The sequence below is a fragment of the Echinops telfairi genome, unplaced genomic scaffold (genome assembly GCF_000313985.2).
Source record: "Echinops telfairi isolate 266 unplaced genomic scaffold, ASM31398v2 ScPeMD7_7469;HRSCAF=8507_1, whole genome shotgun sequence".
Classification (NCBI taxonomy): domain Eukaryota; kingdom Metazoa; phylum Chordata; class Mammalia; order Afrosoricida; family Tenrecidae; genus Echinops; species Echinops telfairi.
In genome coordinates, this window is record NW_022111373.1 from 149,020,348 (window position 1) to 149,032,584 (window position 12,237).

At 56.4% G+C, this 12,237-nt stretch overlaps 1 protein-coding gene across 1 annotated transcript in view; it reads left to right on the top strand.

Annotated features, from left to right (window-relative positions):
- Positions 1-12,237, top strand: part of AHRR (aryl-hydrocarbon receptor repressor) — a 96,973-nt gene that overhangs the window by 84,275 nt on the left and 461 nt on the right. The window contains exons 6-10 of the mRNA XM_013008589.1: positions 2,198-2,244; positions 3,465-3,661; positions 9,272-9,333; positions 9,616-9,754; positions 11,425-12,216. Of these exons, the coding sequence (XP_012864043.1) occupies positions 2,198-2,244; positions 3,465-3,661; positions 9,272-9,333; positions 9,616-9,754; positions 11,425-12,216 (1,237 nt within the window). The remainder of the gene's footprint in view (positions 1-2,197; positions 2,245-3,464; positions 3,662-9,271; positions 9,334-9,615; positions 9,755-11,424; positions 12,217-12,237) is intronic.

A 12,237-nucleotide genomic window follows, 5' to 3' on the forward strand; every position in this document is an offset into this window, starting at 1 on the left:
CTTTTTGGTATAATGAATCTGTGTATTCGTTCCATCTTCTCTTGATCTTTCTGTATCATTCAATATTTTGCCTATGAAATCTTTCAAAATTTTGAAAGTCTTTCAAAATCTTTCAAAATTTTGATTTCAGTTCTGCTGGGAGTGATTTTCCTTGTTGATTTTCCAATTCTAGCTCCTTGCACATTTTGTTATATTATTTGTCTTTGTCTTCCGGAGCTGCCATTTGAAATGCTCTATTCAGCTCCTTGACTTCATCCTTTCTTCCATTTGCTTTAGCTGCTCTAGGATTTAGAGCAAGGAGATGTTGGTAGAATTCTTTAATTTCTTCCTCACTTGCTTTTGTGGTTGGTGCACACATTTGAACAATAGTTGTATCGGTTGGGTTTCCTTGAAGGCGGGTAGATACAATCCAACACAGACAGCCTGTACTTCAAGCCAGACCTTGACATGTCCTTTCTGACAATGAGCGCAATGCCGTTCCTCTTGGCGGCGCCAGTCCCGGCATTGTAAACCACATGGTTTTCTGATTCAAAACGATCAATGCCGGTTCATTTCAGCCCACTGCTTGATATCTACGATCTCAAACGTGATGCACTCCATTTCATTTATGACTCCGTTGTCCTGGATTCATACTTCGTGCTTTACAAGTTCTGAAAATGAGTTGATTTTTGCCGTCTTTTTTTCTCATTTTGAGCCATGTCCCATCAGCCACTGAAGGTCCTTAAGGCCTGACCCACGCAGTCTTCATTCACCACATTAGGGTCGGTGCTACTTTGAGAGGACACCTCTTCCTCGGTCATATGTTGGTCCCTTTGGATGATAGGAAAGACTCACCTGCACCGTCTCTGACCACGTTCTCCTCCTTTCTGTTCATAAGGCTTTCAGGCTCGGGCAGTGTTTCCCTGCTATTGTGAAGGCTGTCAGTGCTGACTCCGCGGAGGTGGGCAGCCTATTCCTTCTGCATAGTCGATTCTTAGTCTGGAAGCTCTGCTGAAGCCGGTTCACTCTGGGTGACCCTGCGGGCACTTGAAATATTAGTGGCAGAGCTTCCACATCACAACAGCTCACGTGCCACCGCCGTACAGCACACTGACAGACAAGTCACGGCACTTTTTAAAATACACATTTATTTCCTAAATTGTGTGTTAGTGTAAGATAGTAAGGATTACTAGCTGATAAGTAACGTCGCTTGTTTTTTTAAATGGGACCATCAATCCTGGGTTAATATTGAAAACTCTGCTTCCCAGTGACCCCATGTCTGTCCCATCAAGCAGAGGCTATCACCTAGCTAAAAAGGTGTGTGCGGCGGGTTGTCTGGAGAAACAAAACCAGTGACACTCCTCCATGTACAAGAGAGAACTTTATATCAAAAAGCAATTTCACATCAACATGGCAACCCAGCCCAGTCCCTCTAACGTCCTTCACGCCAATGCTAGGGGGGGGGGGGCCCCCTTCAGACTCATGTCGCTGGAGGCCACGGGTGCTGGAAAGTCACAGGCCAGTGGCTGCAGTGGGATGGATCCAAGGTCAGTGGTGGCATCATGGCAGGGTGCAGATAGCTCTCAGGGTCCAGTGGCCCCGGAGGCAGGCAAGTCCCAGCCAGCAGGAAAGCAAATGATCAGAGAGAGAGTGAGAGGAGGGACCCCCAGTGTGTCTTGTGAAAAGGCTACACACCCCAGAAGGCATCATCAGGCTGTGACCTGATAGACGGGTTGGACTCCCCCCCTCCACCCCCCACCCCCGACACTTTCATACAGACTCGAGTTGACGTAAAACCTGAGCACAAAAGGAACCAGCACGTAGCTGTACTGGATAAAGGACCGAATATTGGAAGCTCAAGTGCCACAATAGGATATGCAAACTAGGCATCAGGTTACTTCTCCTATTAATGCCTGTTACTCTGTCACTGCAGACTGTAGCACTGTTGGGCAAGCCTTGGATGGCTATCTGCAAGGCCAGTGGTTCAAACCCACCAGCTGCTCCTCAGGAGAAAAATGAGGCTGTCTGCTCCCACAAGGATTTACAGCCTCAGAAACCCGATTTAACATCACTATGAGCAGGAATAGACTTTCAGTTTTATTTTGGCCACTGTGCCAAGGTGCCAGGACTTGGAACATGGCAGCCCAAGGTGCCCACACAGCCCCTCCCAACTTGACACCCTGTGGCTGTGAGAGCCACTGCCTCCACATCTGGCCAGAGTGCTGCGCACAGAGCCAGCTCATGCTGCGCACAAAGCGCCGGTCGGTAACTTTGCAGAAGTTCTTAGATCCTGTTGTTATCACAGGGGTGGCTTGAAATCAGGCATGGCAGGAGTGTTCACACCACAGACATTGGTAAACAACCAATTAGGGCTTTGCCCACCCCACCCCACCCCCAGAGCTGGATGTTGAATATTTATGAGCACATCACTGCCTCCAAACTGAGCGTGTGGCTGGCAGACAGTAGGTGCTCTGCAAGTGTCTGTTCAGTGAATAAGTCTACAAATGGATGGAAAGATGAGTGGGTAGGCAGATAGATGGAGGGATGGAGAGATGGATGGATGAGTAAGTGGATGAATGGACTGATGGATAGATGGATAGATTGTTGGATGGATGAGTGGGTGGATCGAAGGATCGATGGATAGATGGATGGAGGAATGGGTAGGTGGACGCATGAATGGACTGATGGATGAATTGACAGATGGAAAGATGGATAGAAAGAAATGAAGGAGGGAAGGAAGGGGGATAGATAACAGGATGGAAGAAGGAAGAAAGATAGATGAACTGAAGGATGGATGGATGAATAGATGGGTGGGTGGATGGATGAGTGGGTAAGTGGTTGGATGGCTGGATGGATGGGTGGATAGGTGAATGGGTTGATGGGTGGGTGGGTGGATGGTTGGATGGACAGGTGGATGGTGGGTGGGTGGATAGATGGACAGGTAGATGGTGGGTGGGTGGGTGGATGGATGGGAGGAAAGACAGAATAGTGAGTGGATGGAAAGAAGAGAGGGCCATGCTGCAGGGTGATTCTTCCACGAAGGGCAAGGCATCTGGGAGGCACTTGGTCGTCAGCCGGGTTATAGGAAACTTTTATTTTCCCCGATGAAGAAACCTTTTATTTTCCTGTAGCACAAACTTCTAAGCAGCTCACTGGCCCTTTAGCTCTGGAATCTAGAGTCCAGATGAGTGAAATCAAGTCGTCCCTCAGTTCATCCCCGTGACTGTAGGATGCCCACCTGTGAGCGGCGTGAACTCAGAGACAGGCTGATGGCTCCGGGGAGGGCGGGGGAGGGCGGGGCGGGTAGCCTCTCCCATCCCGTCCCGCAAGCCTCCGTGGGGGCTGGCAGGGTATGCACGTGAGATGGCCCTGCTTGTCAAAGGCTTCCAGGGACCGAGTTCGAGGCCAGTCTTCTCCATGGCTCTGTCCCCGCGCCCAGGACCGTACTGCTGACTCACCCTTCATCTCTGTCTCTGACACCCCAGACGATGCAGTTTCAGGGGAAACTGAAGTTCCTGTTTGGACAGAAGAAGAAGGCGCCGTCGGGGACAGCCCTGCCCCCCCAGCTCTCGCTGTTCTGCGTGGCAGTGCCAGTGCTGCTGCCCTCTGTGGCCGAGATGAGGATGAAGACTGCCCTCCTCCGGACCAAGCCCAGGGACACCCTGGCCACCACGGACACCAAGTGAGAGCTGCTGACAACCCCCCCATCCCCACCCACCCCCCGGGTTTCATTTCAAACCAAGTGGCAGAGCGTCTGCAGCCTCAGAGGGGCCCCCATGTGGTGGGGTTTCCTCTTCAGCAGGTGATAAAAGGAAAAGTCTGGTGTTTCAAAAGCTAGTAAACCGCGCAGGCAACAGTTGTGTGTGCAGCAAAATGCTTTTCAGATGCCTGTCTGCCAAGTGTAAACTGTGATTGGCCGAGGGGTGGGGCCTGTCTTTATGGATTCCTCCAGCCTGGGTTTCATATAAGAAAAACATACTCAAAACCCAACGCCAACGCTAACAGCAATAGCCCATTAAAATAGAGAAAAACCTCAATGGAAAAGAAAGTAGAAGATAATAAAAATTAGAACTACTTAATTTTTTTAAAAAAATCATTTTATCGGCTGTTAGTGCTCTTATCACACTCCATACACCAATTGTCTCAAGCAAACTTGTACCTGTATTGCTGTCATCACTGAGAACAACTTTAAAATGAGTCAAAAGGGAGGTCAAATGCTAAGTGTTGGTCTCGCGGCATCTGCCGTGATCCACTCTCCAGGGCTCTCGGCGCAGCAAGCCTAGGACCCTCCCTGGTCTGACCAGAGGGGAGGCACGGGGGCTGAACCCACATGCATTTCATCTGCATGCTTTTGTTGTTCCCTTTTAAATGGAACAACTTTTAAATAGGTCAAGAGGGAGATCAAATAAGATTTTACATGTTTAGCCTAACTCTCTCCGCCACAATGGACTTTCAGTGCTCTGTCTGATCACAAACAAGGCTCTGCACTTCCCAGGACTGTGGTCAGAGGGAACTCACTGGACGCTTAATCTATGCGTGGACCCTGCAAATGGATTTGGGGCTTCCACTTCCACTGCTGTTCATAACCTTCTGCAAGTCAGGGGGGTCAGGGTTTGGGTCTTTTTCCTGCTCTGTAGACATACCCCTTCTGCCCTGCCTTCTGACACCGTCTACTCTCAGACTGAGCCTGTGGGGTGGTCAGGTCTGGGGTGGCACTCTGGCCCCTGCCTCCCTGTCACCTTCAGTGTGCCCAGCCTGCTGGGTCGGCTGGGTCAGGGATCAGCCACGGGCATCGAGCCACACCCTCCAGGACCCAAATCCCAGCCCCGAGCTCCTGCCATCAGATTCCCAAGGATGCCAGGGTGGCCCCAGTGATGTCCAAGGAGGACTGTGCAGTGCCTCTGAGGCGGGGCCCAGGGACCCACCTGACTGTCCCCAGTCGGCCACCACTTTTCAATCCCTGGTTGAGACCCTCCTGTGGTGATGGATCACAGCCTTTTTATCGATAATCCCTGATTGGCATTTGCCTTCTGAAAATGACTGTCTGGACAGACGGTGGCCACAGCTCCGGAAAGGTGTCAGAGCTGGACACCTTGCTTGCCGTTGTTCATTTCTGCTCAGATGGTCACCCGGCAGGCCATGTCAGCGGGAGCCTTCCGGGGCTGAGTCCACCAAAGGTACCAAAGGTCAGGTCCTCTCTGCTGCGAGGAGCATCCCAGTGGGTTCTGAGCCACTCTGTGCTCAGCACGAGGAAACACCACCGTCCTGCGCCCGCCTCACCCTCCTGGTTCTTGGCTACCAGGCAGGAGGTCCCTCTCCAGGACTGCTCTCTCCTGACAACAGGTCCAAAGTATGGGAGACGCATCTCACCCTCCTCACTTCTAAGGAGCTCTCTAGTCGCACCTTCTCCAACAGAGACCTGCTCTTCCTCCGGGCGGCCCGAGGCACGGCCAACATCCAACACCTTCAGCCGCATCCTCTCTTCATTCTGCTCCTATCTTCCTTGTTCCCTCTGCAGGCTTCCCATGCGTGTGGGGCCACTGAGGTGAACAAAGCTCGGGCGAGCTGCAGCGCGCATGGTCGGCAGTTTGAAACCACCCACAGCTCCTGTCAATAGTTTCAGAAACCCACGGGGGTCACTGTGAGTCAGCGTTGACTCGATGACAGTGAGTTTGGCTTTGGGCTTTGGGCCAGGCGCACCTTGGCCCTCAAAGTAAGGGCATCCCTGCTCTCGGACACTTCAGAGAGGCCGTGGGCAGCAGGTTTCCCCAGCGCAGGATGCAGGGCTGCTGCTCCTGGGGGTGGGGGCTGGTTGGGGGTGGGGCGAAGTACGGGGAAGCCCCGCCCAGCTTCCACTTTCCTCCCTCCACCTGGATGCTGCTGCGTGGTCCACCTGTGGCGATTTCTGTTTCCTCTCTGCGGTTACACGCAGCAGTTCGAAACCAGCAGCCGCTCCGTGGGAGAAGGACGGGGACGTTCTTTTCCTGGGAAGAGTTGCCGTCTCGGGCACTAACTCAGGGCCGGTCCTCCCTGTCCTGCCGGGTCAGCCTGGGCCCCCAGTGTCAGGGAGCTTGGTTTTTGGTGTCTTCCACGTTCATCAGGAAGTATTGCAAGGCCTTGAATACTAACTGGCGCCGCGCTCGAGCGGCAGGGAAAGCAGACGTGCGGGGGTGGGGTGAACAATGGCCACGCACGGCGGCGAGCTGAGCGGGGGAGGGGCTTCCTGCACCCGCAGCCCCTGCAGGTGCTCTGGTTCAGTGCAGACTCACTGCCCGCAAGGTGTTCTTGGCTGTCACCTGCCCAGAGGCAGAGCCAGGTCTTTCCCCAGGGAGAACCACCGCAGGGCTCTTCGGAGGTCGTCTCCAAAGGGGCTCACGTCGCGTGAACCTTTTGAACTTGGCTGCGCACCGAAAGATCGGCGGTTTGAGCCTAGTCAGAAACCCCCAGAAGAAAGGCCGGGCGATCGACTTCGGAATCCCGGTGGAGCACGGTGCTTCTCCGACCCACATACGCGGGGTCGCAGGGAGGCAGGTCCCCCAGTCGGCGACAGGGAGTGGGGGGGCCAGCTTCTGCGCACCTGCTGTCTGGATGCTTCAACTCTTGGGCATCCTTGTTGTCGTCATCTTCCTTGCCGGCCTTGTTTTTCCTTTCGTGCATCCTTAAGCGGTTTGGGCTTTGCTTGGGGAGCTGAAATGACGCGCACTGACTGAACGCTCTCTCCTGTTTTCCTCCCCTCGTCTTAAAAGCCAGCGGACTGGCGTGGGGGCGGTGTCGGGGGAGTGGCCGCGCCCCCTGGCGCGCGTGCGGGGAACTGCTGGCGGCGGCTGGGGCGCCGGGCTCTCGGGGCCGCACTGCGCGTGCGCCCAACAGCAACGCGCTCTGTTCAGCTGGCGCGTGGCGAGGCCAGGTGTGGGAACATTGGGGGACACACTGGCTGCGCAGGTCTTGTGAGGATTACGTGTAGGAAAGCATAGCAGGGCTTGCACACTTCATCGTCATAGCCGTTCGACAAATACCGGGAGCTCAGGGCTCAAGGGAGGTCGGTGGTTCAAACCTACCTTTAGTTGGGAGGGAGAAAGGTGCCGCGCTCCGCTCCCACACTGATTGACAGCCTGAGAAAACCCCACAGGGCGGTTCTACTCTGTCCAAGAGAATTGACTCATTGGCCAAGGGGTGGGGTTTAAATACTAGACACAGGGTTGCTAGGTGTCGGGATCAACTGCATAGCAGGGAGTTTGATTTGGGGTTCCAGTTACAGAGCAGGGTTTCTCAACCTTCCTAATGCCGCGACCCTTTCATACAGCTCCTCATGTGGTGGTGACCCCCCAACCATACAATCATTTTCGTTGCTACTTCATCACTGTCATTGTGCTACTGTTATGAATCGGGCGACCCCTGTGAAAGGGTTGTTTGACCCCCGAAGGGGTCGAGACCCACAAGTTGAGAACCACTGTTATAGAGAATAGTAGAGGGTAGTCTTGAAACTTCAAAGGAGAGAAGAGGAAAAGCCCAAGGGGAAATACAACTGGTAAAACAACAACAACAACAACAAAACAAACTCTGCTATCAAATTGATGCTGCGTCACAGTGACCCGTAGGACAAGGCAGAACTGACCTTGTGGGTTTCAGAGACCCTAACTCTTCATGGGCGTAGGAACCCTGTCTTTCTCCCGAGGAGTGGCTGGTGGTTTCGAACTGCTGACCTTATGGTTAGCAGTCTGACATATAACCACCATGCACCAGGGGCCCTTTATGGCTGCTAGCTTACAGTTTTTAAAAAGAAGCCAAGACTTTCTCCTCCTCCTCCCAGCAAGGAGCTGGGTCCCTGGGCTTCCCAGGGCTGGTTTCCTCAGCCGTATGTCAGATGGACTGGAACCGCCCACCTTCCTTCATGGCCTGGCGTACACTGTAACTGTTGGCAGCAGCAGGGACTCTGATTGATGAGGCTTCCTGGATTCCCATCACCCTAATTGTTGTTAAGGGCATCAAGTGGGTCCCCCCCTCCCCCCACCTCCCCACAGGGACCTTATGCACAACAGAACCAAACACTGCCCCGTACTGGGCCAGCCTTACAGGGTCCTAAAGCTTGCACCATTGAGGCAGCCACCTGCCAGCTCTCGTCGAGGGCCTGCCTCTCGTTGGCTGCCCCTCTGCGTTACCAAGAATGATGTCCTGGCCTCTCCAGACAACACATTAGAAGCATGTGACACAGTCTCGCCATCCTTGCTTCTGAGGAGCCCGTCTGGCCACCCTTCGTCCAAGGCAGATCGGTGTGTCCTTGTATCAGCCCGCGGCACTTTCAATCCTCTTAAATCCGTCTGTGGTCTTCCTTAGCCATGGTCCAACGTTCACGCGCATCTGATGTCCTGAGAACACCATGGTATTCCGGGTCAGGCGCACCTGAGTCCTCAAAGGAACGTCCTTGCTCTGCAATAACTCTCAAGAGGTCTTGTGCGGCAGATGCACCTGTGCATCATTTGCCTGTTCACTTTGGATGATATTTGAAATACCAGGGACATAGCTTCCAACAGCACAGCAACACACAAGCCACCACAGTACGACACACGGAAAGAGGCACTGACCCCACCACCCTGCTCTGAGCAAATTCAGGACCCATCTCCCACATACCCATCACAGCCTTCACTCTGAGCTCTGCACGGTGCAGAGTGCCACCCCTGGCTCTGGTCACCTTGGACAGTGTTTAGCGAGGTCCCCGAGACGGCCGTCATTAATGTCATCTCAGAGGCTCTCCCACCTGCCCTGACAGGGGCTCGGTGGCATGTTTTCATTATGACCTCTCCAGAAAGGACAGGAGCACCTCAGTCTCTTGGGGAGGGGGTCAGGGGTGCGACCAGGTGCTCATTGACTGAGTTTAACCCCAAAGCCATTCTTGGCCTTGAAAGCAACCTACTTCCCAACTTTCAGCAAATCTGCCCCTCAGGGTGGCTTAGTGGTTAGGGGTTTGGCCAAGATCCACAAGGTCGGCTGTTCGAAACCACCAGCGGCTCTGCAGGAGGAGGACAGGGTTTTCTGCTCCTGGAAAGAGTTACAGCCTCAGAAAGTCACAGGGGCGGTTCTACCCTGTCCTGCAGGGGTGCTGTGAGCCAGTGTCCACACCATGGCAGTGAGATGTTGTTGCCCAGGTGGCCCACCCTCCCTTGGCCAGGCACGCATGTGTGAGTGGGGCCCCCTTCCTCTCCTGGGCCCGTCAGCAGCTCGGCCGCTTGGCCAGCTTGCGGGATCACCAGGTTTTGTGTGCATACCTGACTTTGCTGTTACCCGCTCCTCACAGGGCCAAAGCAATGGCGAGTCTGTGTGACCCAGAGCTGCAGGGGACGCCCAGTTACTCGGCAGGTAAATACTGAGTTTATTTTTGAGTCTCTTTGGAGGGTTAGGGGGCATGCAAAGCCAGCTCCTGACTTACAGCTGTCCAGAGTTCCGCCGGCCCCCTGGGAGCCTGGTGCACTCCCTCACTCACGGAGTGTGGTGGCGTAGGGGTGGCTGCTGCTGGCTGGTCCCTGTGCCCTGCACTAGCATCCTGAGGGTGCCAGAATTCATGGCATGCTGGCTGAGTTGTGCCAGGCTGGAGGGTGATTCTCGGCTCAAGGACTGATCCTTGTTCCCTCCTGTCCACAGGGAGGAGCAACGGAGAGCATGGCATCCCAGTGTTAAGGGCGCATGCCGACACCGACCGCTGGACCCATGCACCGGCCAGGGCCTCCTGCCTCTGCCTCGGTGGTGCCGACCTCGTCCTTGACCCCGAGGGATCTGCAGGGTAAGTGGGGCCGGATGGCAGCACCACCCAGCGCCGCAGAAGACAGACTGGTCCAGTCCCTGGTGTGTCCAGCTGCCTGCGTGCTCTGACCGAGACAACTGGCCTGGCTTTCTCCTGTGGCACACAGACCACAGCGTGTCCCAGTACTGCCCACCCGGAGGAGCTACCACTACCACATTGGGCCTCCGCACACTCCAGTCTCCTCTTCTCCCCAGACACGCCTCTCAGGGGTGCCCTGTGCTGACCAGGCTCGGAGGCCCCTAAGGGAGGCAGGCTTAGGTGCACTCATGGCACCTGTGGGGGCTCAGGGAGGTTCCGGGGTGCAAACAGTGAGTGCTCAGCTCCCAGAAAGAACCCCAGAGGGGTAGGCAGTTCCAGCCCCCTCCCCCCCCAGGCACCTCAGAAAACGGGCCTGGGGTTCTGCTCCTGGAAAGCCCCATGGAGCGCTTTACTCTGTGAGGTCGCCCCAAGCAGGAGTCCCTCCAGCCGTCCCCCCAACAGCAAGCCTTGGGGCCGGGCTGGGGAAGGCCCTGGCTACACACTGTACTATCTCTTCTTCTTGAGCATGTTTTGCCCACTTCCTGCTGGGGCTGTGGGGCTCCACAGGCAGGAGCCAGGCTGGTGTGGGCCTCAGTGCCTTCCAGGGGCAGGGACCCTCTGGCCCCTGCCACCTTTTGTCCACCTTTGTCTCAAGCCCACTGCCATCGAGAGGCCCCCAGCTCCTTGGGACCTTGTAGGGCAGGGCAGGGCTGACGGCGGGTTTCTGAGACTAGCCCTTTACAGGAGTAAAGAGCCTCCGCTGCCTCACTCGCTGAGGCGGCTGCCCATTTCAAACCGCTGACCTTGCGGTTAGCCACCCAATGCTAACACGCTATGACAGCAAAGTTCCTTTCGTGGGGGCACCCCTGCCCCTCCCCCAAAACCAAGGACTCTTTGAACTGGCCCTTTCCGCTCCCAGCAGAGGCGGAGGGCTGTGTCTCGGGTGGGCGAGGTCTCTGGGGCACTGGGCCTGGCTGTCCTCGGGGGCAAGACTGCACAGGCATGTCCTCGGGAACAGGTGTCCCCAGGGAGGCCCCTCAGTGGACCAGTGCTGGACTGTTGCCAAGGGTGAGGGCACTGGCTGTAATCTCAGGATGGAGGGTCTTGCCCACCCAGACCCACCCAGAGGCACCTGGGGAAGGTCACAGCCGCCAGCAACCCGGTGGGCACGTCTTGCTCCCAGGCACCCAAAGTGGCCAGGCATTGGGGTCGGCCCCTGCACGGGCCCAGCCACTGGTGGTCAGGAGACTCCCAGTGTGAGAGAGCCCTGGGGCTGTGATGGGAGGGAAGAGGAGGGGTGTGGGTGGCTGGGAGCCTCAGGAAGGTGAGGCTTTCCCACACAGAGAACAGGGAGGACACAGGGTAAGTGAGCCAGAGTGGGCAGGGACCCGATTTAGTGTCTCCAAGGTGAGCAGTTCAAGCCCACCAGCTGCTCCAAGGGAGAAAGTTGAGGCTTTTTTCCTCCAGGAAAGAGTTACAGTCTGGCAAAGCCTCAGGGGCAGTCCTACCCTGCCCTGCAGCATGGCTGTGAGTCAGAAAGGACCCAAGGGGCGGTGGTTCTGGGAGAGGACTGCCCACGGCCTCAGGTGGGCACCGCCGGACTGCTCTAATGAGCCCTGTCTTCTCTGCAGGGACAGGGAGGAAGAGGCTCGAGGGAGGTTGCTGAGTGTGAGGGGGCAACGGCAACTACACTCATACAACTGCTGCCTGGAAGCCTCCGGGAAGACACGGCATCTGGGCTGGGCGGCCGAGAGGCAGCACGCAGGCGGTGGCGTGAAGTTGGAGCCAGAGCCTTGTGGAAGCGGCCCGTTTTCAGGGCGCGCCGAACCCCGGGGCACCTGCGTTCCCTACCCAGGCGTCCAGGGCGCCCTCACTGCCAGTGGGGTCGCCGCCTTCAGAAACGCGCCCAGCACCCACCCGCTGGACCGTCCCCCCAGCGCCCACTGCAGCCGAACCAGCAGGCCCTGGCGGGATTGCGACCAGGCCCTGGTGCCCCCGCCCACCAGCTGCCACCTACCCCAGGGGAGTCTGGGGAATGGGTTCCCTCATCCCGGAGCTCCGCGTTTCCCTGTGGGGGGCTACCTCCCCGAGGACGCCAAGCTGCGAAGCTTAGCAGTGCCCCCCGGAGCTCTGTGCAGCCCGATATTGTCGCTGGATGTGCCCATAAAGGTGGAGAGCGACTCCGGTTCCGAGGACACGGCGGATGGCTACTCGGCGTCGCTGGGCCAGATGTGGCTGGGAGCTGGGGACCTGGCCAGGAGGCAGGCGGTCACTTTCCCCAACAGGATGCCCCTAAAGAGAGAGCCTGACCTCCCCGGGCCCCTCGCCCATGCCCCGCACCTCGGGCCCAGCTGCCAGGCCACGGCCAGGCCCGGCCCCTTCTATCCAGCGGGCTGCGCCTGCCTGGAGCGCTTGCGTGGCAGGCAGGTTGAGCCGCCTCAGCG